This window comes from Amblyomma americanum, chromosome 5 (assembly GCF_052857255.1).
Source record: "Amblyomma americanum isolate KBUSLIRL-KWMA chromosome 5, ASM5285725v1, whole genome shotgun sequence".
Classification (NCBI taxonomy): domain Eukaryota; kingdom Metazoa; phylum Arthropoda; class Arachnida; order Ixodida; family Ixodidae; genus Amblyomma; species Amblyomma americanum.
Window position 1 is genome coordinate 105,081,124 of NC_135501.1, and position 26,582 is coordinate 105,107,705.

Below are 26,582 nucleotides of genomic sequence, written 5' to 3' on the forward strand. Positions count from 1 at the left end.
TTCGCTGATGACATTGCCTTGCTGAGTTACTAAGGAGATGAATTGCAAAGCATGATCAAGACAGGCAGAGCAGAATTGTGGGTCTAAAAATTAACATGCAGAAAACTAATGTTCAACAGCCTTGCAAGGGAACAGTAGTTCACAACTGGCAGCGAGGTGCTGGCAGTGGTAAATGAATATATCTTCTTAGGCCAGGTAGTGGCAGCTGATCGCGATCATGAGAGGGAAATAACTAGAATGATAAGAATAGGGTGGAACGCATATGGCAAGTTCTACCAGATCATGAATAGCAGGTTGCCAATATCCCTCAAGAGAAAAGTGTGTAACACCTGGAACTTAGGGGTAGCAGGGGCCGGAAGAACGCTAGGTGGGCGGATGAGATTAAGCATTTTGCAGGAATAGGGTGGGTGCAGCTGACAAAGTTCAGGGTTAATTGTAGAGACATGGGAGAGGCCTTTACCCTGCAGTGTGTGTAGGTAGGCTGATGATGATGAGGATGCTTTAGTTTCAATACTATAATGTGAACACTGCGGACTGGTCTTGTTTTCTGCCAGTACATATTCGCCAGTGCGTATGTGAGCGCTGTTTCCACCAGCAGGTAATTCGAGTTCCGCGCAGAATTGCCGTGGAGTTACATTCACACTAAGCAAATCACCCGAAACGAACGAACAGTAATGAAAGGTTTATGAGCACGTCGAACATGGCATCGTGAATGCAGCCAAGGTGGTGCTGCGGAGTTTTTATTGCGAAAGCGTTACTAGTAACTAATGACGGTTCTGTAGTCCCTAATGGGACTAGAGAAAAGCCAGCAGCGTGTGTGTACTCGCAGATGTTACAGAAAAACCTGCGGTGGCGGCAAGAAAAACAGGGCCACGTCATCAAGCGGCCGTATGACGCAAACAGCAAACCGAGCACCGCCACTTCAAATAACCGTATACATGTCATTCGTCTATATTTATACGCCGCCACTGGCTGACCTAGTAGTAGTAGTAGTGCTTTATTACAATAATAATAAAAAGTGAGGATAAAATTTTCGCTAGCCCTGGCATCTGCCATCGAAACTAAAGCACCTGCCGCTGAGGATAGCAGGCAGAATGGAGAAATGAAATGAAAGAGGTGAGGGGACAGGGCGAAAGGTTAGGAGGAGAGGTAATATACACAAACTATTTACACAATAAGAAATGTGCCTTGGTTTTGCGCGTGATTAGTACCATGTGGATTCAGTTTTGCCGACATTCGCGTGCCAAAATTGTGACGCAAACTTTTGTTGTACAGAGTTCCGGGCGGTGTCAATTCCTCGCTGCGCATAGCTTACATCCGCTATAGTCAAGTTGGGGGCTAGCTTGCGACAGGGATTCGAACCGATGACGTATGCCCCTCTAATTTCATTCCCTCCAAGACTATCATGTGGAAGTTGTGATGCAACTTTTCGTCGTACAGCTTTGCGGGTGGTGTCATACGCCTGCGTATGTGTGTGTTTGGGTGGTGTCATTCATGGTGGCTGGATTTCTTTGCGGCCGGTTTTATGTGTGCTCGTGCAATGAACAGTGAACAATCACCGTCCATAGCTTCGACACAGGCACCACCCGTTATGGGCACCACCTGGTCGTCAACGCACCCGACCGCAGCAGTAATAATAATAATTGGTTTTTTGGGAAAGGAAAAGACGCAGTATATGTCTCATATATCGTTGGACACATGAACCGCGCCGTAAGGGAAGGGATAAAGGAGGGACCGCAGCAGCCGTGTTTCAATCGAGGTGAAACGCTAAGGTGAAACGCGAGGTGATAATAATAATAATAATTGGTTTTTGGTGGAATGGAAATGGCGCAGTATCTGTCTCATATATCGTTGGACACCTGAACCGCGCCGTAAGGGAAGGGGTAAAGGAGGGAGTGAAAGAAGAAAGGAAGAAAGAGGTGCCGTAGTGGAGGGCTCCGGAATAATTTCGACCACCTGGGGATCTTTAACGTGCACTGACATCGCACAGCACACGGGCGCCTTAGCGTTTTTCCTCCATAAAAACGCAGCCGCCGCGGTCGGGTTCGAACCCGGGAACTCCGGATCAGTAGTCGAGCGCCCTAACCACTGAGCCACCGCGGCGGGGGAAACGCGAGGTGAAACGCCCGTGTTCTGCGTGATGTCAGTGCACGTTAAAGATTCCCAGGTTGTCGAAATTATTCCGGAGCCCTCCACTACCGCTCCTGTTTTTTTTTCTTTCTTCTCTTAGTCCCTCCTTTATACCTTCCCCTAGGGCGTGGTTCAGGTGTCCGCCGATATGAGAGAGAGATACGGCGTCTTTTCCTTTCCCCAAAAACAATATTCAAAGGGCGCAGTAGCTCTCAGATCTCGACATCTCGGTGGACACCTAAACCCCGCGTAAGCAGATTTTTTGAAGCATGTGCTTTGACGAAAGGAAATGTCTGACGAAAGGAAAGGGCGCAGTCGCTCACAGATATCGATATCTTTACATTTTTGTTCAACATTTTGCGGACACAGCCTAATAATGCTTTCGCATTAAAATTGGATAAAATAAAACAGGAGAAAAGGTGATAAAGGGCATTCTTAACGATCTATACTTAACTATCACGTTTGTTCATGATCGACGGGCTGCGAGCCCCGCGACATGCGCGCCATTTTGATCATAGGATTCAGAATAAGCCGAAAGATTTCGGCAGCAGTAGAGGCTAAATTTGTAATAAAATACTGTAACTACGAAGGCTCGTCTGTTATCTGATTTCGACTTTGGTCTTTCACAACTTGGACAACTTGGTCTGTGCGCGTGTGTGATTTAATTCCTCTAAAATGAACTAATCACGCGCACAACCTGGACACATTTCTTATTGTGTAAATAGTTTGTACATATTACTTCTCCCCCTATCCTCTCTTCCTGTCCCCTCACATCTTTCATTTCATTTCTCCATTCTGCCTGCTATCCTTTATTTCCGCTGCCCCAGCTCAGGTGCTTCAGTATCGATGGCAGATGCCGGGGCTAGCAAAAATCTTTTCCTTCCTTTTTACTATTATTTTTAATAAAACCACTACCACCACCACCTTGGTCTTGCAACCTTTCAACAAGATACAGCATTCTTTTTGAGATTTGTACACTTCGCTTTTCATTGAGCTGAAAGACTTGAACATGCATACTACCTGCTTGGCTCCGTATAATTATTTGTTATCTTTGCTTGTTTTGTCATTTTCATGACAGCGGACATTCAATGAAATCACATCATTTTTAAAAGCGATTAATGAAACGCCCAGCAACGATGCGCTCCTGTTTCTCGTTGGCAACAAGACCGACCTGGCGACACAGAGGGTGGTCGACTACGCAACTGGAAAGGCAAGTGACGCTGCTTTGTTTATAATCGGTACTTCAGGCCGTCTTACTGAAGTGTGCACGGCTTAGCACGCGGCCAGTGTGCAGCGTGTGTGTAGCTCCGGAACCGTTTTTTACCCGGTTTTCTGTCAGTCACCGCGGCGGGCTGAGTGGCTATGGCATCCGCATGCAAAGCGTAAGCGAAAATGCAAGACATCCATGTGCTGTGCCATGCCAGCGTAGGCAGAATCTTTTCAGAGCACAGCTCTTAGGCTGTCGTAGCCGGGTTATTAGCGGCGTGCCTCGGCGTAATCGAGCGCCGAGCGCAGGACGAAACACGGCGATAGCGAAGAGAGCGCGGTTAGGAAACAGAGGGGAGGAGGGGATGGTGCTAACGTAAAGGCAGTTTGCCCCCTGGCGACCCACGTCATCAGACTAGCCAGCGCCCTCGTGTGCTTTCCGATGACTTGATTAATAAGGTATTCGTTGCTGGCAACAGATGGCGCCATATTACCGGGCGCTTTGAGCGCGCTGCTCGCTCGCCCGAGGCGAGGCACATTGGTGGTGGTGCATAAAGGCACTCTAGTGAATGCATTCTTCTGATGCAGAAGTCTCCGCACTTTCGCTACATATATCCCGGCCCAACAGAGCTAGGTCATCAGCAATTTTTTTTAACTGCTTTGTACCTTGTCTCCCGTCCCTAATAAACGATTTCCGTTAAGTAGTTTGAAGTTGAATGGCAAAGATGGAAATGTTTCTCCGGGCGAGCGTGCGAAGACACAAGTGCTCTTTACACTGCGAACTGCCTTGTAGGATCACCGATCATTGTGCCATCATAGTTTTTCATCAATCATGGCGATCATCTGACCAGCCTTAACAGGCTTCTTCAAAGGTTAACTACCTCTTGAAGCGGCACTTGGAGCTCCTCTGCTGTTCAGCGCTTGTAAATCGAGGCGCGTCAAAAACAAAACCATGAGGCACACAAAGCTCATAGACGCGAAGCGCCATAACAAGTCGAAACTCTCCTGGCCGCCTGTGGCACCGCCAAGCATCGGCTTTCTTTGCTTCCAACATTCAGGTTGTCTTTTGTCTGTCTTCCTTGTGTGATAAAAGTGGACTATCGGTTTTAAAACAAAACTTACTTCAATATTGAACCGCGCAACCTTCTTTAGTCAGCCTGAGAGATTCACAGTTAAATGTAGGAAGGGAAATTCCTCCTAACTGGCGTCCCTTCTCCTATGACGTCACCATGCTAGTACTTGCGAGGTTGGCCTGTGGCGGCAATATTTCTATTTCGCTTCTTGCTATTTTCTACCTTACAAGAGCTTTGCTTTCAGTAAAAGTAGCGTTTTTGTGATCAGGAGCTGGTATTCAATCGATACAGGCCAACTTCAATTTCTTGTCGGTCTCCCTTTAAAACAGGTTTGGACGTCAACGCAGTTTTCAGCTGGTCAAAAGCCTGGTCCCTCTCTGGTGTCCAGTGCACGCGATTGTCCTGTGTCTTGCGCATGAGCTCGACTAGAGATTGAGCCAATTTAGAATACCGGGGAATTAGGCCGTATAGTAGCCAGCCAGACCTAGAAACGAGCGTACCTGCTTTTTGGTATCACGTGTCTTGGTCTGCTTCAGCCTGGCCACAATAGCATCCACTGGTCGGATCGCACCCTCGTCAAACTCATGACCTAGAAAAATAACATGGGTAGCACCGATCTCACATTCTTGGGGCTTAACAGTCAGACCAGCTGCCCTAATATGGTCGAACAACTCTCTCAGGGTGAGCAAGTGTTTCTCCCAATTGGGAGTCGCGACCAAGATGTCGTCAATGTAATGGACAACATTTGGAAGGCGCGCTAAGAGCGTACTCATAACGAGAGTAAAAATAGAAGGTGCTGTCTTGATTCCAAAAGGCATGTACAAGAATTGGTAGTACCCTGACTGTGTCGAAAACGCAGTTATAGGGTGTGATGTTTCATCGAGGAAGACCTACCAGTAGCCTTTTGTGGGGTCCAGCCTCGAGAAATAGGTCTTAGTGCCGACCTCACCAAACATGACATCCGTACTCGGGATCGGTTCTGCATCAGCTACCTGCACACTGTTGATATGCCGGAAAACAACGCAAGTGCGGGATGGGCCATCGGCTTTTTAACGAGGACTAAGGGCAAGTTGTAGGGAGAGTGGGAACTTTAAATAATCCCTAGCGCCAGCATATCACTAACCTCCTTTTTAACCACTTCTCTCATCGCAAACGGCAGCGGATACTGCCGGCTATTAATGGGCTCGTTTGTCGTCAAAGCCAGTCGGCATTGAAGAAGGTTCGTACGGCCGAAACTTGTGAGAAAATAGCGCTATAGGAAACTAGCAGCGTGTCAAGCTGAGCTGCCTGAGAACTACCTAACGCTTCGGATATTTTGATGGCCTCCACACCGAGACCAGGATTCACAGCGAATGTTGGTATGGGCTGCTCTGACTCAACCTCTTCCACAACATCATATGAGGATGCTTGGAGTGCAGTCACAGGTTGTCGCTCTTCAAACCTCCTCAACATATTGATGTAAAAAAGCTTCTTCGTGTTTCCCACCTCCAGCCAATTGTCCACATTATTGTTCTTGCCGGTCACAACATAATGTCCTTTCTAAAGCTTGAGCAATTTGTTTTATGACGTAGGCAGAAGGATCAGCGCACGATCACCTACCCGCAATTGCCTGCGAGTGGTGTGCTGGTCATAATAAGCTTTTCATGATTTTTTTTTTCGTTCGCCAAGGTGTCGTGTGCGAGTCTCAAGGTCTTTTTTAATCGTGTCCTCAAATCCATCACATAGCCATAGGTGGTTCTAGTGGACTCGCTGAGCTGATGTTTGGTTCAAAGCTCCTTCAGAATTGTCAACGGCCCTCGGACGTGCCGCCCGTAAATCAGTTCGAATGGGGAAAAACCCAAACTGGCCTGCGGTGCCTCACGATAAGCAAAGAGCAATGGTGCGAGGTAACGGTCAAAAGCTTTGGGCTGTTCTTGAGTCAGCTTTCAAGCGTGCTCTTCAACATGCCGTTAAATCGCTCTACCAAACCGTTGCACATAGGGGTGGTATGGGGTCGACGAGAGGTGCTTGATTGTGAGTAGTTCATTAACCTTTCCAATGAACGCCGAAGAAAAGCTTGATGCCCGATCGCATAGAACCTCTCGTAGAAATTCAACCCGAAAAAACATCTGAAGTCGTTCACCAACAGTGACCGAGTCGACGGCAGGAAAAGGTATGGCGTCGGGGTAGCATGTTGAAAAATCACCAAAAGAGAGGATATAACGGCTTCCTTTGAACGAGGCAGGGTGCGGCGCCCGATCAGATCTGCGGCTACTCGCTCGAAGGGAGTATCAATGAGGGGTATACGACCCAGAGGAGCTCTCGCCACTTTCACTTTCGGAAACGTCCGTCGGCACCTGTCACAGGATATCATGAACTTCTTTATTCCCGCCTGTAATCCTAGTTAATTAAACTCACCAAGCACCCTCTCAGTGGTTTTGCGGATGCCCTGATGGCCGGAGTGTGCATTTTCGTGATCAAGGGTTAGCACTTGACTGCGTAAGCTTTTGGGCACTATACAGCCTGCTGTATTACCTCTCCTGATCCCGCCTGGAACGATCGGAGAACTCGGTCGTCGAATATAAATTTATATGCAGTATTATTTTTGCCGGGATAGGTCTTGCGGACTTCGCTCTTGCACCCTGCAAGTGTCGCATCCTCCCCTTGTATCCTTTGTAATCAGAGTTTGGACACCTCCAACGCTTCGACTAATGTATTCCGGCGCTGTGACGGAACGTTCGCAGCCCCCAGCCTGGTCGAACTGCCACTGTCAGTCTCTCCCAGCTCCGTCGGGACAGCATGATGTGCAGGAGGCTCCGTCCGCTCATTGGGGATTGAATCTCGCGCACCTGGCACATTCCCAATTATGACGTTGTAAAGTGGTGTCTCCAAGCACCGGGCGATGGACATGACGGAAAAAAATGGTGACGAGAATAGCACCTCCGCTTTAGGGACTTCACGACTGCTACCATCCTCCAGCAGCAGAGTGGCTCTACTACCAGTAAGAGAAGTTTTGGGGGCAAAGTCTCTACCTACCACATTACTGTTGCCGCCGGTATCCCGAAAACCAGAAACCGGTTCTTGGAAAAAGATTTAGCGCAAAAGAGACGTTCACGGGAGGGAGTCACGACAAGGACGAACGCTACTAACAACTAGGTTTATTTTCCGTAACAGGTGTCAATATATACGTGTACACATCGCATGCGCACATGACACTAGGGCGGCTATGGGCTTCTTTCCAGAAAAAGAGAAAAGAAAAACGGGAAAATTTATAACATACCTACAATCGAAGAAAGAACGAGTTCCAAAATGTATCATCTGCGAAAAAGGGGAAGGGAGAGGGGGGCGGGGGGGGGGGGGGGGGGGGGGCGGGGCAAACAGGCTATGAAGATGGACCTACAGAAAAAAACGAAAGAGAAAAACAGGCACGCACGAATCAGGCGGTGTGATTCTTACAGAAACCTTTCCAGAAAAGCGCGCTCGGAGGAGAACAAAATTATTGACGCGTCGCTAATGCAATTAGTCGATTTTTTGTTAATGTAGAAAGGCTCAAGCAAAACGAAGTTGAGCGCGGTTGCAAGAAGCAACATCAAGAAGCCTTCGTCAAATGTGCCTTGAAAGTGGTCTATATCATTCCCCTGTCCTGTGGAAAATGCTATATAGGGCAGACGGGGCGCTGTCTCAACGACCGTTTAAGGGAGCATTCTCAAAACTTAATCCTACAAGATAAGCTCGCGAATTAATTTTCGCATGCTCTGACGTGCAAGTGCGAGCCCCGCTTTAAAGAGGAAAAGATTCTGGGCAGGGGTGCAAGTACAAAAGCCACAGTTTTCCTGGAGGCTTTCTACATTAACAAAAAATTGAGTAATTGCATCAGCGACGCGTCACTAAGTTTATTCTCCTCCGAGCGCGCTTTTCTGGAAAGGTTTCTGTAAGAATCACACCGCCTCTTTCGTGCGTGCCTGTCTTTTCTTCCGTTTTTTTCTCTTTCTTTTTTTCTGTGAGTTCATCTTCATTGCCTGTTTGCCCCGCCCCCCTCTCCCTTCCCATTTTTCGCAGATGATACATTTTGGTACTCGTTCTTTCTTAGATTTAGATACGTAATCAATTTTCCCGTTTTTTCTTTTTTTTTCTGTAAAGAAGCCCAGAGCCGCCCTAGTCTCATGTGCGCATGCGATGTGTACACGTATATATTGACATCTCTTACGGAAAATAAAGCCAGTTGTTAGTAGCGTTCGTCCTTGTCGTGTCTCCCTCCCGTGCTCGTCTCTTTTGCGCTACATCTTTTTCCAAGTATGTGCCACCAACTCGCCCAGCAACAACTTTTATAGAAACCGGTTGTCCGAACAGCCGACCTTGCTGCACGAGCATGCGGACACCGAAAGAGATTTGCGGTAAACCGGTATCAACACCGGCGAGAGCAGGCTGCCCTTCCAATGAGGAACTAGCAGGGTGCATGTGGCACGTCGACGTTTCACTAACGTTTTGTGTCCTTGCTTACGGCAGAACGTGCAGCATGGTTGGTTCGGCCGACTACGGCAGTCCGACACTTTAGGTCGAGTTTTGTCGCACAAGAAGCACTGAAGCCTGGGTTTGGATCCTGAAGTATTGTCCTGCGTTCTCTGCGCATTCGACTCCCCCTTTGTCTTCGAAATTTAAGAAGTTTGTCTGGCGCTGCGCCTAAAACAAAACGATCCGCTGCATCTGCAATCTCGTCGAGTGTCTTATAGTCGCGCTCGCGAATAAAGGACGCTAACCGCACGTGGCAGTTCATCAGAAAGTATTCGGCAACAATCATGTCACGAACCTCTCCGAATGTTTTATCTCGTCCACTCATTTCGAGCCACCGATCAAAAAGTCTTAGCAGTCTCGACTGTACTTCCTACCTGTCTCGCCATCGTGGGGTTTACTGTGGCGAAATATCTCTGTACCCCTCCTGCCGTGAACCGGAACCGTTGCAAGAGAGCGAGCTTACCCCTTCCGTAGTTGAGGGAGTCCTGGGGCGACAGCCTTCCGAAAACTCGAAGAGCCTCTCCTTCTAACCAAACCCAACGCTGTGGCCCTCATATCTGTTAGCCACCCTCGACCAGTAGACACGTGCTCAAATCGCTTGAGGTACGCATCCAGATCATCGCCACCTCTATTAAAAATGGGAATAAGCCCATGAGGGTTGATAGACTGATATGGTTCGTTCCTGGGAGGAGCACTCGGGCCTACATCTGCACGTCGCTCCCCACCCTCCATTAGTCTCACTCGTAACTGCAAATCCTGTCCTTCCTTCTCCAATTATCGTTTGGATGCTTCGCGCTCAGCCGCCCCCTCAACTCACACTTTCTTAAGTTCCTCCTCTACCCAAGCGCGCAACTCTGCACCTTGGAGCCCCATGCGCTCTCCTGCCGAAACCAAATCGGATGCGCTGATCGTGTCTACTAACAACCGGTAACAAACCAAAGCGAAAAAGCCAACTTCGTGCCGTCGTAGCGGACGCCGAATTTGTGAGATAGTTTTCGATTTCAGGCACCGTGTCACATTTCTAAGAAGGAAAGAGGAAAATACGATGCGGAATTTTGGAGAAACCAAACTCTAATTCAACAACCAAAGAAACCATCTATGGATAATGGACAAGACGAGAGAAAGGAGCGAAAAACGCAAACGCAACGTGATTTAGGTGTAAGGAGAGAAAAAAGAAGGTTCACTGAAGGTTTCGCCCCCTTGTCTGAGTCGATTGGAGGTCGCACGGCGAGGTGGTGCGGTGAGGAGCTGGCGTTGACGTGGCGTACAAGGCGGAGGTGCGAAAGAGGATTAGGGCGGAAAGATGGAGATCGCCACCGCAGGCGACAACGCTGTTTCACAGGACCTACGACGTCCCCCGGTCAGGAAGCCGGCACAGTGGTGGAATCCGAGAACAGCGCTCGTAGTTGTCGTTTGAACTTTACGACCAGAACCTGCAGGTCACGGGAGGTGCCGGGAGGGAACAGCGTCTCCTAGGTCAGCGAACTCACGCTGTCGGCTACAGCCCATTCCAGCCAGGTAACCAGGACGTCTCTGGCAAAGACCCAGGCCAGGTAACCGCGGGCGCCAGCGGGAACCGAGATCGTCTGTCGCCGATCGCGTTCCCGCTGTTCTCCCCCGCTTGCCCACCACGCGCCTCAGTTCTCTTCTCCTCCGTCCGGTCTTCTTTTTCGTTCCCTCTGCGGGCGCGTATAAAAATCAGACTCAGCCGTAGAGTGGCTGTAACATTTCGTCACGGATGACGTCACAAGTCTCACTGAGAGCACTGCCTATCCCCGACGCTGACGGTAGCAGCGTACATTCTTTAACACACTTGTCTGAAGCATGTTGCGCATTTATTGAAGTCGTAGCTGCCGTGCGGCCCCATACTGGTTTCAAAGGCATGAGGAGTCATTCATGGTAAATGGGAATGTGCATGCATTACAGGGTTAGGTTTCGAGCACTACGTCCCTATTGTACACTCCAATGCGCCGTTCGAGCACTCTAGACAGGGGCATGCACGACTGTACTTGTGTAGGCAGTTTATTTAGTTTATTCGTTTACAAAGTGCGAATTTTGCTTTTTGGAAGCTAGAAGACTGTAAGGTATGCTCTCTGTGTTTTCGATAAGTAGTGGAATGTTTTGCAGGCATTCGCTGATCTCTTGGGCATGACGTACATCGAAACAAGCGCCAAGGACGGCACCAACGTGGAAGAGCTGTTCACATCGCTGGCTGCTGAATTGAAGAGGCGCAGCGACCGCGGCGATCCTACACCGCTGGTGAAGTCAGTAGGTTGCTCTGTTCAGTGACTCGGTCGACAGAACTCTTCTTACGCTAGAGCGAGCTGCCTTAGTACTGTTTTCATTAAAAGGATGTGTTATGAAATTTTAGTGTGATTGTCAAGACACATGACTTTCAAAGAATGCTCATGGTTACGGCATATTACAGCATAAGCGGCAGCATTCATTGTACGTACTTGGGTAAAGACACGGATGACATAAGAATCATGAATAACACTACCGGTTAGAAGCTCTTCTCATTTTTACTGCCTCATGCGGTTTCGCCGTAGCGGCAGTTCATGAGTTTGCTGCTTGTTCCTGGACATTTTCTCAATTCCGCGTCGATTTCTTCAAAAGAAAATCTTGTCCGGCGAAGTTTTAGTGAACTCTGTAAAATGCTTGTGTAAATTCGCAGTGAAAGTTGATTTAGTGATAACTCTTGTTCGCATGCAGAACTGCCATTTGAATTTGACTTTCTGGGCTTTGATACTTATTTGGAGTTCCGAGATTAACGGGAGGTCACAGAGACTTTGCTAAGCAGAACAGCCGTATAAGGAATATTGTTACTTCTTTTGTTTATTGAGGCCGCAGGTATGGACGAACTGGCGAAAAAGTCTTAACACTATATGTCGGAACTGAAACGTAGATGTAATAAGACAGTAATTACTCATTGCCATTCACCCGAGCGCAACCATACGGCTACAAAGGAAAGCTGTGTACGCGTATGGCTGCGCTCGGGTGGATATCAATAACTAATTACTCCCTTTTTTACAAATTACTCGACCTTGGGGGATTCCCCTGAGCATTTGACCGAACACTGATGTAATCCCCACAATGTTCGTATTCTTCAATGCATACGATAAGCTTGACCTAATGAACCATAATGCACGCATGGTCGCAAGGCTGTCACCTTATATGTACCCCCTCTTTTCAATGTCCTGCAGTTGCTTCGTTTCATATGTTGTTTTCCCCTCCACATTACCTGTAATGCTTTCATGTGCTCTTCATTCCTTCTGAATTATCCAATTTCCGGCAGCCCTACTCTTCTCACTGGTGCGTGATTATATTGTAATTGTTAGTATCTGATGCATTCAATGCCTACTTCCAATCTGCGTGTTTATCTGACGCCGACGAAGTTCCAGCCTCTGACCTTGACGAGTCAATCTCAATTGGTGATATCACAATTAAGGAAGAGAGTGTGCTTACCCCAGTAGCACAAATGGGGCTCTGAACTGCGGGCCCGTCATGGGCAGCCCACAGAGGCCCGACGTGGGATATGTGCGGGATTGGCAACTCGGCATCGGCGCGACCCACAAGGGCAGCCCAGTGAGCTTACTACATAGCCCCACGCAGCTCCACGCTGGATCCGCTTGGGCTAGCCCGTGCCGGGCTCCCTTGGGCTAGCCCATTCCAGGGCCTTTGGGCTAGGCTGTTCTGGTTCCACTTGAGCTACCCTATTCGGGCCCCGCTTCGGCTATCCGTACATGGCCCCCTATGCTGTCCACGCAGGGTCTACCGAAACAACCCAGTGGCCTTCTTAGGGGACACTTGTCGGAAGTCAACAATGGTAACCCATATAAAACACATAGCTGTAAGTTTTTTGGCCCACCGACCCAATTGGACTCAAGACCCAATTTGCTAATCCAGAGAGGCTTTTTTCACATCAGTATTTTTTGTGTACATGTTACTACTGACATTACATTCCACATATCTGACATTACAGTGCAAGTAAGAATGCTTCTTAATTATTTGTATTTACAAGACATTCGGAGTTCATTTTTGGGCATTCTTGTTCACGAAGCCCTAATTACTTGGGTGAAGGGTCCACCCCTTTCATTCGAGCTTTTCGACCGCCATTCCTGTCTCTTGTCCACCACAGGAACGCAGCCACTCTGTTGCTAACACCCTCCATGGTGCCTGTTTAAACTCTGCGCTCCACAGCAGCCGTAAAAGTGAAAAAATAAACACTCATATCAGATTGATAATCAGTATGGTGGATAAAAATAACTTTGCACAGTATTAGTCGCATCTTCCAGGAAATGCTTCATAACCGTATGCGATGCTACAATAGGCAATGCTTGAACTATCAGAAAATTTCTTTTGCTATATTATCCATAACCATAACAAGCATAAATATCCATAATAAGAATAACCGAAAGGTGCATGAGCCATTAAAGGACTAAAGACATCTAAATTTATTTTATTGCGTGCTTTATTCTGTCAAGCGATGCGTTGAATAATAAAATACCTGGATTAGTGGGTAGTATATGCCTACAACCGCTAAGTAATTTGTAATTGAGTTTCTTCTCTCATGATGTTTTGATTTCCTCGACCTAACGACGACTGTCGAGTTGATGTTTTGGTCACGTGATCTAACTAGAAATATGTATTTTCTATTCACTACGACGCTTAATCCAGCCTCTTCCAAGACTTGAAATGACAAAAAATGAACTGCCAGCAATTATATAGCCGACGTTTATGCCTCCTGTGACATAAACACCAACTACACGTCGCTGTCATTGTTCGACCGATGAAACCGAAACAGCGTCAAGAAGAAATTCAATTATAAATTATTTAGTGGCCGTACATGTATAGAATGTCTAACGCATGGTTCGAAAGAAGAAAACACACAAGCAAATATTTGATACATATAGTCCATTAAATTTGGATGCCTACTCAATAATTGATAACGGAAGTGCTGAAGATTACACCAGGTGGATTGAAAGTAGCTTTATCTGCAATTAGGTGGTGTGTTCACAAAATCACTATAACCTACAGAAGATTCACAAGTACTCACCAACAATTGCGCTGTACAGCCGTAGGTTCTTAAATGCTTCTTTTTCCCCCGCCCCTACAAAGTGTACCTGAGGGCCACAGGAATCTTCACTACAGTCTTCATAATAAGTTTTGTAGCCTCATAAGATTTTTGGTCTGAAATAGATTATACAGATTATACAAAGCGATCTATGCCATAAAAATCATACAATGAATTTTTAATAAAACTCCCTCTTCGAGGAACCATGTACAAGTCAATTCTCTGTTGTCTTGTATAACCCCATCTTTGCATCATCATATTAACTTCCTTTTATGCATGACTCAATGGTATATGCTTTCCAAACAATAAGATAAGGGGGAAAAAGTGAAGACATTACTTTAAAGCCACCTTCAGCCATGACAAAATTGTAGTCTGGAGCTACATGAGTGATGCAAGCACATAACCATCAGCTGCTGCTATACACAGCAAGGCTAATACTTGTGCTAATTTCTGGTGGTAGGCTAGATATTATCTAGCGGAAATCCTCATTCAACTACACTTTTACAAAATGAACCTTTCAGGTCTACAAATCCAAACGCAACACGAGACAATTGCGAAGTCCCAACTTAATCTGAAGTGGACTCACCATATGTAGAGGGCTCAAATTAAACTACACCTGAACAAAACTCCATGCATAAAAATTATATTAAAAGGAATCAATACATTTCCAGTAAGTTGATCGGCCAGTTGAAAGATATGCAATATACCCAGTCGAAAAAAACACCAGCCCGTTTCTGGTGTTTACACCAAATAAGCTTCTCAGACACAGGATCTGGTGTGACCTGGTGTAGTGTTTTCTGGTGTGACAATGTCTGGCGTTCCGAGCAGACCGGGATTTCAGACACGGGTCCTGATGTGGCGTAGTGTGGTCTGTTTTAGTGTGTTCTGGTCTGTTGATCTGTGCTGTGACCCGGTCGTCTGATACCGGCTCTGGTGTGCCCGGCTCTGTTGGTGTGCCAGCTTTGGTTTAGTGTTTCCTGGTGTGGTCGGTGTACCGTACGATTTGTTGTTTTTTGGTGTACCGTACAATGCCTTGAGAGATGCTGTGAGTTTAGGCATAGCATCGTCTCCGCTATGCTCTTTATGTGGTGTGTGCGGGGATATCGAACATTATATTATGTACTCCCCAGAGTACAACGCGGAAAGGTATGTGATGTTCGGTTCCTTCAAGAAGACAGGTTCCCGTCACAGTACAGTTCACGACATTGTCTACCCGAGTGGAGACCAGACATGCAGAAGGGCGGCTGCACGCCTTCTTTTAACATTTCTGTAGGACGCGGATCTTGTTTCTAAATGGTGACAGCAGGAACGGACTATGGACTACTGTGATTGAATGTGTGCGTAGATGGTGTCTTCCGGAGTGGACTACGTTATACTGTGAGTGAATGCGTGTATGGATTGTGGCACTACAATGTCCTATGTTCTACTGTGACTGAATATGTGCATAGATGATGACTTCTGGAGTGGACTGTGATGTGGACTGTGTGGATTGATTGTGGGCATAGACGGTGACTGCGAGAGAGAATGTGTGCTATTATAAGGGACTGTGCGCATAGCGGGGTAGACGCGACCGGCTTTAGGACATTGTTAATATAGAAGGGACGCTACGGTGGAGCAACTGCCTGCAGATAAAGCAAGGTTAATTCAACCTGTAGCATTCAACACCTCAACTCAACTCAACTTTAGACATACTATCATGAGAAAAATTTAGAGATCCCTGCGAACGCATGCGAAATGGTGGAAAACGGCAAGCACTTCTGATGTCGACACAGGTGCACTAAAATCCACCAATTTCGCGGCGCCGGTCTTGATGACACGAGCATTTCATCAGGTGGCACCTGTACGCAGTTAGGCATAGTGTGGGACACACTCGCAGTGTCATAAATTTTCACATAATTCTATACTGGAGCATGCACATAACCACATCATTTCTGTTCTTGCTGAAAATGAAGAGCAAGCACGTATCGTAAAGGAAGAAAAAATGCTCACATTTGCTCCAAAGCATCCTTAGCTTTATTGGTAGAAAAAATTGGCAGTATAGTCTAGATGGAGGCCCCTTGCATCATAGCGCGCATCTTTTCTGACAAAGTCGAATATGTTGCATTTCCCTGATAGCAGATTGACTCCAGCTGTGTAACCAGAATGCCTGAAGAACAGAACAAAATCACGATTTTGTGTGAAATACGCTATATTAATCAAAGTGCAAGGACAACTAGCAAATACTGCCATTAAATTTGGCTTAGTGGTGCAAACATATAGTACACATTCAATAGGACTCACAATGCCTGTGCAGTAAATCAATTGTCTTCTGCTTTATAGTAAATCAATGCTGCTCACAAAAAGCACCCCACTTGCATTAATTTGCTAGAAACCAGTTGTTGGATGAGCTAGTATTTCATACTTTCATTCACACATTGTGACGATGAACACGGACAAGGTGGAAGACGCTGAAAAACGCTTTGAGGTGCCTCCCCCTTTGCCCCTGTTCGTCATCATGTAGTGTGAATGTAATTGTGAATAATTGCGTTAGGTGTTTTTATTTTGTATTCATAGCTAACTGCATATATTTACACCACAGCTGGGTACTCCTGCATCATAATCTGAATTCCTATCACATTTTGGCGTTGCAGCTAATATTGAGCATGACAGTCCTTCTAACACAATGTCAAGCTTTGTGAGGCAATTAACAGCACTCTACCATCTCGGGTAATTTCATTCATTACCAGGCTCTGAGAATCTAATTCTTAGTGACCTAGAGAAATAAATTAATATGGGAATTCTACTGCTGCAGAAAAGAAATAATTAAGAGGAATTAAGTAATTAGAGAAATGATTATAAGATGCCGGTAACGATTGGCACACAAAGGAGAAAAGATGTAGTTCTATTCAAAAATATATGATGTGAGTACATTACAGGGCGACGAAATCCATGTATTGAGACCTTTTATGCACACAGGGTGCAGAACAGTAAAGCACTGGCTGGCTGCATTTATTTAGATGACCATTCCTGTTCATTTCTTCCTAATTTGGCAGAAAAGCATAAAAAGCCGACTGCTGAAATTTATTTTTAGCCGAATGCCGCATACAAAACGACAAGGCTGGAATGCGAATGATTAAAAAGGAAACCTTAAACAAGATTCTCTGATCCCTGGCACTGGTAAAACCGAAAAAAGATGTGCAAAAAAAGCTACCCGATTATTTTTTCTCCTGAATGTATTGCGACCAAACCTGCCGGAGCACACATCAATTTTGATTAGGTATAGCTTGCTATACACATCTTGAGCCTCTGGTGCTGTTCACTGCACAGTAGCTGCAGACACTTACACACATACAAACCCCACAGTAGATTCTGCATACTGTGCACATGCCACTATGGTGCCCAGCACTCCCTGCCTTCCAGTGAGATGCACTTATTTTTGGTGCATCCACGCGTTAGGGTTCCAGTTACAAAAAATGTCCGAGTTAATTACGAGTTAAGTGAATAAGCTTAACCAGTTGACTGGTTCTAAGCAGGCAGTTCACTTGTAAGAGCCGCTTCTCACAGCAAGCCAGAGAACAATAATGCTTTCAGGACACTGTAGTGGAGGGCTCCAAATTAATTTAGACCAAGTGGGGCTCTTTATGCTTCACTGACAATGTATGGCAGACCGGCGCCTTTTACAAAGTAGCAATGTTTACTGCCACACATATACATAACACACAAGGCGCATTATTCCTCCCAACATGTATCCAACAAAATTGCAACCGCTTCGAGCCACCTCTACAGGCCCCACTGGGCCGTTCCTGAGAAGTGTGAAAAAGTGGCTAAAATATGCTTTGTCATATTCAGTGCCACAAACTATTTTTACAAAGCATGCAGCAAAACTAGCAAAAGATTGCTGAAGCACACCTAGGCTTAAGTAAAAAGTAGCCAAATTTTTTTACACGTAAACTGAAGTAGCCAAAGTTAGAACGTGATTTGCAAAACTGTATGCATAACAGCTAGACAAGAAAGCAGTGAAGGTAAGGGAAAAGAGGAGCTCATTATGGGCTACATGATGGCCATATCATGTCTTCTTCATTCATGTATGCTGAACATTGTTCTTTTTTATTTGTTGTCAATGTGTTCGCTGCAGTGAAATTAAGTGCTATAACCTCTGTATATAGAACGTTTAAAAAATGCTTTCAGTGCGTGCTTTGAATTTTGTAAATTACTTATCCTTTATGTTATATCGCGCTTTTAGTTTGTGTTTCCGCTGTTCATTCATAGATTATCAATTGTGCCTTGGGTTTTGTATACCTTTTTTGTTTGCATGTGATCAATGGCGCCACTGTTGCTGGATGTTGTGGGCCTCGGGAGCTTGTCAAGCTACGGCTTTTTTCCTGGGGCCCACTGCTCTCGGTAGCAAGAAATAAATAAACTAAAAATGAAACTCTAACAGTCACTTCCATCATGGCATCTGTCAGCTAAAATATAGGCAAGCTAGTATTCAATTCAAGCTTATTTTCATGCAAAATGCTTTCAATGATGGCTACAAGATATAACATACAAATTTTCGTCGTTATGTAGAGACAACCAGAGGATTCATGGACAGAGGCAAATGTGGCGGCACCCACGAATGCCTATACTGAGTCAGCATCACTTCGGCCTAAGCACTTAAAATCCAAGCTTCAGGGCAAATGACTGCAAAGTACCGTCAGTCTTCTGTTTCCATGGCATGAGAAGTAGTCACTAAAAGTTGTTCATTATGGATAATTTCACTGATCACGTACTGCCGCACTGCACATAGAGCCTAGGCTTCTAAGCTGCCTTTATCCTCACACGAGCTAACTGAACCCATCTATTAACCTCCTGGAAATAAACTTTCACATGAAGACATCTACAAATATTTGATCACGTCTCGTATGTTTGGCATTATCCTTTGTTTCGCTGCTTTATATTATAAACCACTAACAAACACGAGTCGTAATTCTCACATACACAGATGAAGTGAGTATATGCCTCTGAGATAAATCCAGCTAAAGCTAGAAATTACCTCTCAGTGCATCCATTTTTCGTTTCAGTGAATTATGAAATATCACTCTAGCGCACAAAATCACACGAACAAAGAGGATAGACACCACGGACACCGGACATAGTTTTTGTGCGCTGGAATGTCTCATAATTCTGCCCAGAACCAACTATCCCAGCCCTCTATGCTTAGCCTCGTGGAGAACTTTTTCCTTGCCTTCCGCTGTCACCTCCAGGCCACTTGCCACTGGAACAGCACTGTACAACTCCTTCTGTTGACCAGATCGTAGTGGCAGTCCTGTTGTGAAATACTGCATCCATGGGATTCCCTTCATTGTGTATTACATCGCCTTCTCTACCTTGAATTCAGATTCTTAGCCATATTCGACGGAATATGATATTAATTGTATTTGTACACTTCACAGCGGCATTATGCTTAAATGCCTGTTGAGGCAAAAAAGTAAAAAATCATTTCGTTTATTACCAACATAAGACTTACACATTGACGTTGATGGTGCCATGCAATAGTGGTGAGTTCTTATAGCAGGGTGAAGTACAAAAGGCAACTGCTTGCTTTGCCTTTTACAATTTGCAACTTTAACTGCGCAATTATTGAAAAAAGTCGACTTCATCCTTGAAAATCGCAGATTAGTATGTTTGGCAGCAAATACTGAAAAGAAAAATAGTAGCAGCACTGCCAGTGTTTAAGTCAACACGCAGTGACTACTAAGAGCAATTTCTAACTACAGTTCTTGCCCATGCCCTTATCAAGCAAGGCACTAATGCCGTTTGACCTGCAGTAAAATTGATGTGTCCTCAACATGCTACCTAGTTAGCAAATTTCTTGTAGTCAAAATTGAACGAAACATTACTTAACATTCTTTGGGCTGGAAGCGCATGAGCTATTGATATAGTCTAAGGAAACAACTTAGTGCCTTAGAATAGTGTTCAATGAGGGGCCCACACGCACAGACAATGGACTTTCCACTGTTTCCTTATACAAAGTAATACACGAATACATGACCTGTGCTGTTCATGCTAAGAAGTACAAAATATAAATAGAAACAAAAATGAAGTGCAAAGAAAAATTAGAGGCAAGTTCCGCCCTTACACCTTATGTGGCACTAGAGAGTACATGTTCATAAAGAAGTAGTAAAATGGTGATTTTGAAATTTGGCACAATCATCAAATTGTCATGAGCATAGTCTGAATGCCTTTTTTTCACACAAAAGGTTTCCAGCGGCTCCGGTGCACTACATTTTCTTTTTAGTACAGTGCCTTTAAGAGACAGAAATTGGTCAAGGACCAGAAAATGCTAATAAGTGTGCATCATAATTCTCATTTCCATGCTTCATTACTTCTTAACACAACCTCCCATACGACCCACATATAAACGTAGAAAGGTGCACCACGCGACGATCGCGCCGCAAATGTTGACTGACCGATTGGATTGGATCGACTTTTACTCCTGTCACTATGCCGCGGCGCCTAGTAGTTCAGTCGGTTTAATTTTATGGACGGCCGCATGCATGGCTGCGTGCCCCGGTTACATGATTACAGCGAACGGTTACATCGATGGAAGGCTGGAAGAGAAAAATCGTTATGAGCACTGGCGCCAGAAACCCACGCATTTAGATTGATTAAGGTTATTTCACACTGACACCATATTCGAGTGATTTTAATCAATTTCTCTTAATATTAAACTGATTGCTGGTAGAAATAGGGTGCAGTGATTTTTTTATTTGCAAAATAGAAATTCTGTTCAATTTTTGTCTCAGGAAAAACAAAATATATATGCCATGTGTTAAGTTCACATCCCTAGAAGGATATTTGCCTATACTGCTTGGAAATCCGCTGCGGATATCCGATGGTAACGAATCTGGTAACGAATGTCCCTCGGACATACATATAATCTTCAATGTGTATATCCGGATAAGGACGTCCGCGGGGTGCCCGACGTACATCGTAGCCTCGCATCGGAGATTTGGCCCTTACTCGGACCGACCGCGGATATCCGTGGTTAACTGGGAGGTACCTAACTCTAATAGTTAAAAAGTTACTTATTGAAAATAGTTAACTAGCTTACTAGTTAAGATGATTAACCGGTTTTCTGGTGTCCGCCAACACTGGAAATACCATGCCGCAAAAGCTATTCTTGCCTCAAAAACCCCGTTTTTGAAAATTACTTAGTGTTTCCTGAAACACCCGGTTTAGGCGCGCGCGCCGCGCCTCTTCGTTTCTCGCGCCAAAGCTGGCGCGTGTATACACACAGTGACAACTGCACAGTTTCCTTATTGTTGCATCGGGCGCGCGTCCCCATTGGTCAGTTTTGGAGACCAGCTTCCAGAACGGCTTCCGGCGCCACTGGTGCGCGAGCGAAATGGAGAGGGCACCACTCTGCACGTTCAAGGCTACGTCCTATCCGTAAGCAATGAGTCGCATTTACACCAAGCATCTCGAATGTTCGATGGCGCGCGCGGATGTTTCCTTTCAGCCCACGCCGGCGAGCGAAGTGGTGAGGGCACCACTCTGCACGCCCAAGGCTACGTCCTGTCCGTAAGCAATGAGTCGCATTTACACCAAACATCTCGAATGTTCGATGGCGCGCGCGGATGTTTCCTTTCAGCCCACGCCGGCGAGCGAAGTGGAGAGGGCACCACTCTGCACGCTCAAGGCTACGTCCTGTCCGTAAGCAATGAGTTGCATTTACACCAAACATCTCGAATGTTCGATGGCGCGCGCGGATGTTTCCTTTCAGCCCACGCCGGCGAGCGAAGTGGTGAGGGCACCACTCTGCACGCTCAAGGCTATGTCCTGTCCGTAAGCAATGAGTTGCATTTACACCAAACATCTCGAATGTTCGATGGCGCGCGCGGATGTTTCCTTTCAGCCCACGCCGGCGAGCGAAGTGGAGAGGGCACCACTCTGCACGCTCAAGGCTACGTCCTGTCCGTAAGCAATGAGTTGCATTTACACCAAACATCTCGAATGTTCGATGGCGCGCGCGGATGTTTCCTTTCAGCCCACGCCGGCGAGCGAAGTGGAGAGGGCACCACTCTGCACGTTCAAGGCTACGTCCTGTCCGTAAGCAATGAGTTGCATTTACACCAAACATCTCGAATGTTCGATGGCGCGCGCGGATGTTTCCTTTCAGCCCACGCCAGCGAGCGAAGTGGAGAGGGCACCGCTCTGCACGCTCAAGGCTACGTCCTGTCCGTAAGCAATGAGTCGCATTTACACCAAACATCTCGAATGTTCGATGGCGCGCGCGGATGTTTCCTTTCAGCCCACGCCGGCGAGCGAAGTGGTGAGGGCACCACTCTGCACGCCCAAGGCTACGTCCTGTCCGTAAGCAATGAGTCGCATTTACACCAAACATCTCGAATGTTCGATGGCGCGCGCGGATGTTTCCTTTCAGCCCACGCCAGCGAGCGAAGTGGAGAAGGCACCACTCTGCACGCTCAAGGCTACGTCCTGTCCGTAAGCAATGAGTTGCATTTACACCAAACATCTCGAATGTTCGATGGCGCGCGCGGATGTTTCCTTTCAGCCCACGCCGGCGAGCGAAGTGGAGAGGGCACAACTCTGCACGCTCAAGGCTACGTCCTGTCCGTAAGCAATGAGTTGCATTTACACCAAACATCTCGAATGTTCGATGGCGCGCGCGGATGTTTCCTTTCAGCCCACGCCAGCGAGCGAAGTGGAGAGGGCACCACTCTGCACGCTCAAGGCTACGTCCTGTCCGTAAGCAATGAGTTGCATTTACACCAAACATCTCGAATGTTCGATGGCGCGCGCGGATGTTTCCTTTCAGCCCACGCCGGCGAGCGAAGTGGAGAGGGCACCACTCTGCACGCTCAAGGCTACGTCCTGTCCGTAAGCAATGAGTTGCATTTACACCAAACATCTCGAATGTTCGATGGCGCGCGCGGATGTTTCCTTTCAGCCCACGCCAGCGAGCGAAGTGGAGAGGGCACCACTCTGCACGCTCAAGGCTACGTCCTGTCCGTAAGCAATGAGTTGCATTTACACCAAACATCTCGAATGTTCGATGGCGCGCGCGGATGTTTCCTTTCAGCCCACGCCGGCGAGCGAAGTGGAGAGGGCACCACTCTGCACGCTCAAGGCTACGTCCTGTCCGTAAGCAATGAGTCGCATTTACACCAAACATCTCGAATGTTCGATGGCGCGCGCGGATGTTTCCTTTCAGCCCACGCCAGCGAGCGAAGTGGAGAGGGCACAACTCTGCACGCTCAAGGCTACGTCCTGTCCGTAAGCAATGAGTCGCATTTACACCAAACATCTCGAATGTTCGATGGCGCGCGCGGATGTTTCCTTTCAGCCCACGCCAGCGAGCGAAGTGGAGAGGGCAGCAACGCACACGTGGTTAGGTGCTCTCCGGAGTGCTCTTTCTCCACTGTTCTGGAATTTTCTACGACGTGCACTGGCGAGATTGCTTCGGTGCCGGTCTTCCCAACGCGCGCCGAGTATTGTGACTCCCGCAGATATGACATCTCTACAACCTTACACATTTAGGCAATCGTTTCTCGCCCTCCTTCCCAATGTGATCTGAATACTCTTCTATTGCTCATCTTTCTTTTTTTCGCGCCACGATATAGCAGAGTACTTATTCCTGTATATATTATTTGTACTTTACATTTTGCGGTTTTATGTTGTATTTTTGTCCCTGTAACCCACTCCCAATCCATCAGCTAGTCAGCACATTTTAAATATCTTTAAATATAACATCTTGCCTGAATGCCAAATGTTTTCATCGACTTCCAAAACACGTGAATCAACGCACCTAAGTGCTTTATCGGACCATTAGAAGAAGCATCTCGAAAATATAGGACCACCACACAGATTCACCAATTTTTATTATTATGGTTTCCCTGGCCCCAAGCTCAGAAGTGGACAAAGGGGTGGGAACACTCGGCTGCGTCCACTGTTCAGAGTACTCCGACGGGAGAAAAAAGCCCCAGTCGAACATGTTTAGAGATGCACCCATCTATGTCTTGGTAACGTCACCAGGAGTATAAAAGACTGCCACTGTGGCCGACGGACAGCGGCAGTTAGTTGCCGCGTAGATCTCTCTACTTCAGTGCGTGGTGATTCCAGCTGCTAGAAATTTCCAAGAGCAGCGATTTCGCCATCTCTCAGCTGCATGGATATTGCGAGCCCGATTAGCGCTGGTGTTTTGTGTAATGGCTAAGTAACCGCAATAACTTCACAGCGAAGCGAGAGTCCCCGCTTGTGAGCGCGGCGCTATCTTGACACAGACTACTTCGCCTTCTATCGCAGCTTATCATTTCCGCTGTGTAGTTGGTTAATGCTCCTAATAGACAACTGCCACGGTTCAGCCACTGTTGCTTGGGTGCTTCAATATGGATGAAAGCGCGGGTCATTGTGTTCTTTACCTGTCCGTTCGTAATTTTACATGTATTTTTGACCATGTTTCAATACGGTTTGTAGAAAGCGTTCTGTTGATATTTCCGATAGCTACTTGCCACGGTGTTTGTAGGAGGAAACAGCTTTATTGAAAAATGCTAACAAGTATTTTTGAAATCTGCACGCCACGAGGAGACCAAAAGCATAAAACGAGGCTCACAGAAAAACAATAAAGAACTATGCTAGTGTCTACTTTCTTGACATGGAATGTACCATTTTGGTCAAAAGTCTTAAGGCCCAGCGTTCAGCAGCAGCGAAATGAATGTTCGTAGAATGCTCCGTGTAGCGGATCATTCAAAAGACAAGTCAAGCAGGAAGCTTCCCTACCAGAAGAGGAAACCTTCTGCTAGCATTTATAGGTCATTCGGTCTTTAATAGTGCCGTAATGGCTCTGTTATGCGGCTGAAGCAAAAAGCATCTGGCCTTAAGACTTTGGACCAAGACTGTACCTTTCATAGAACTGGAAGTTAGTGCTGAGGATTAGGGCAGGTCAAACGAACGGGCCGTCCTTTCCTTGCTACTGTGAGAAATGACATCAGGAGACGCCTTCTGTGAAAGTGAGCACACGCATGAGCCCTGCGCTAGTTTTCCGGCATGAACCCAGCAGAAGGGGGAGAAATTGGACATTAGGGTATCTGTTGATGAAGCAGGTTTTGTCTCTTTGCTGTACATAGCTGCTGCGGCGCCCGCCTTTTGTTACGATCGTGCCAGATCACTTTCTTGCAACTCCATTCTGCCTGCACGTGGCATTGATAGCGGCCCAGCGAAAGCTAGAAATATGTCTTCGGTGCCAACCAATAAAGTAGTTGTCAGTGTTCTGTACAACTTCTTCCTTAGTGGATCACACTCACGAGACGGCGATCATTGAATTTGGTGACGGAGATAACATGGCGTGACCCTTGCCGCAAGCAGCTTTTCGCTGAAATAAGCCAAGTTATACCATTAGAATAATTATTTGTGATTTTTTTCTCCTTGTCCTAGCCACTACTCAAATCTTTGTCGTTTATAAAACAGTACATAAACTTTCGTTCTCTTTCATGATTGCTGGTCTCTTTATGCCTCTGCCGGCCACGTCATGATGCAGTGAAACCTGAACCTGGAACCCCGGTCTCGCCCCGCCGCGGTGGCTAAGTGGTTAGGGCGCTCGACTACTGATCCGGAGTTCCCGGGTTCGAACCCGACCGCGGCGGCTGCGTTTTTATGGAGGAAAAACGCTAAGGCGCCCGTGTGCTGTGCGATGTCAGTGCAAGTTAAAGATCCACAGGTGGTCGAAATTATTCCGGAGCCCTCCACTACGGCACCTCTCTCTTCCTTTCTTATTTCACTCCCTCCTTAACCCTTCCCTTACGGCGCGGTTCAGGTGTCCAACTATATATGAGACAGATACTGTGCCATTTCCTTTCCCCCAAAACCAATTATTTATTTATTTATTTATTTAACCCCGGTCATATCAGTGTGATAGCGGTCTTTGTGTCGTCCATTTGCTGTCAGGCGATTCCTACTGGTTCCTCTTCAAAAGCTTTCAACGTGGATTTTCTGCGTGGCACTTTCAGTTAGAAATACCAGCGCATGTCGACATCCAGGTGAAGAAAATGTGTTGAAAGTGGCTGCCGACACTTTGTAGAAGCCAGTACGGTGGTCCTTGGTGTCAGGGAAACAGCTTCTACGTCTTAAAACGTACAAGCGGTGCGTGTACTTAATAGGATAACAATTTTGTGTGGCATTTTATCCATCATGAAGCAATTTGTGAGGTTTACTTAACGTTTTTTTTAACGGGAGGTTCTTCTGTCTATGTCGCGTTTTTTATTATCCGCGTCGATATTAACCTTGCGTACGTTGCTTCCGCTTTGGTTAATTAATGTCTTGGCTTTCATGAGACTCTGTTTCTGCACTTCATGCTCGGGAATTTTATGCTGTCACGCCTCATAATAAGAATGTTTGTTTTTAGGCATAATTTGCAGGCACCCTGCCAAACTAATGCACATTCTAGTTTGAATGCGCACTTTCTGACATTAGCACAGCGACATTGCGCCGCATACTAGCGATTCTCGTCCCTTTCGTTGAAATCCAATACGTTTTGTCGAGTGACATTTCTAAACAGCGTGCTTTTTCCCTTGCTGTTAACCATTTCACGTGGTTATTCCTGACTACTCTTTCAAGTTGTCTTTACC

The 26,582-nt window shown here is 46.5% G+C and overlaps 1 protein-coding gene across 9 annotated transcripts in view; it reads left to right on the top strand.

Annotated features, from left to right (window-relative positions):
• Positions 1-18,402, top strand: part of LOC144132590 (uncharacterized) — an 84,417-nt gene extending 66,015 nt beyond the window's left edge. For 5 of the 9 annotated variants that reach the window (XM_077665088.1, XM_077665091.1, XM_077665092.1 and 2 more), the window contains 2 exons: positions 3,209-3,340; positions 11,028-18,402. In XM_077665088.1, coding sequence (XP_077521214.1) covers positions 3,209-3,340; positions 11,028-11,189 — 294 coding nt within the window. In that variant the 3' untranslated portion in view covers positions 11,190-18,402. The remainder of the gene's footprint in view (positions 1-3,208; positions 3,341-11,027) is intronic. The other 4 variants (XM_077665087.1, XM_077665089.1, XM_077665093.1 and 1 more) reach the window with 1 other exon arrangement.
• The last annotated feature ends 8,180 nt before the right edge of the window (positions 18,403-26,582 follow it).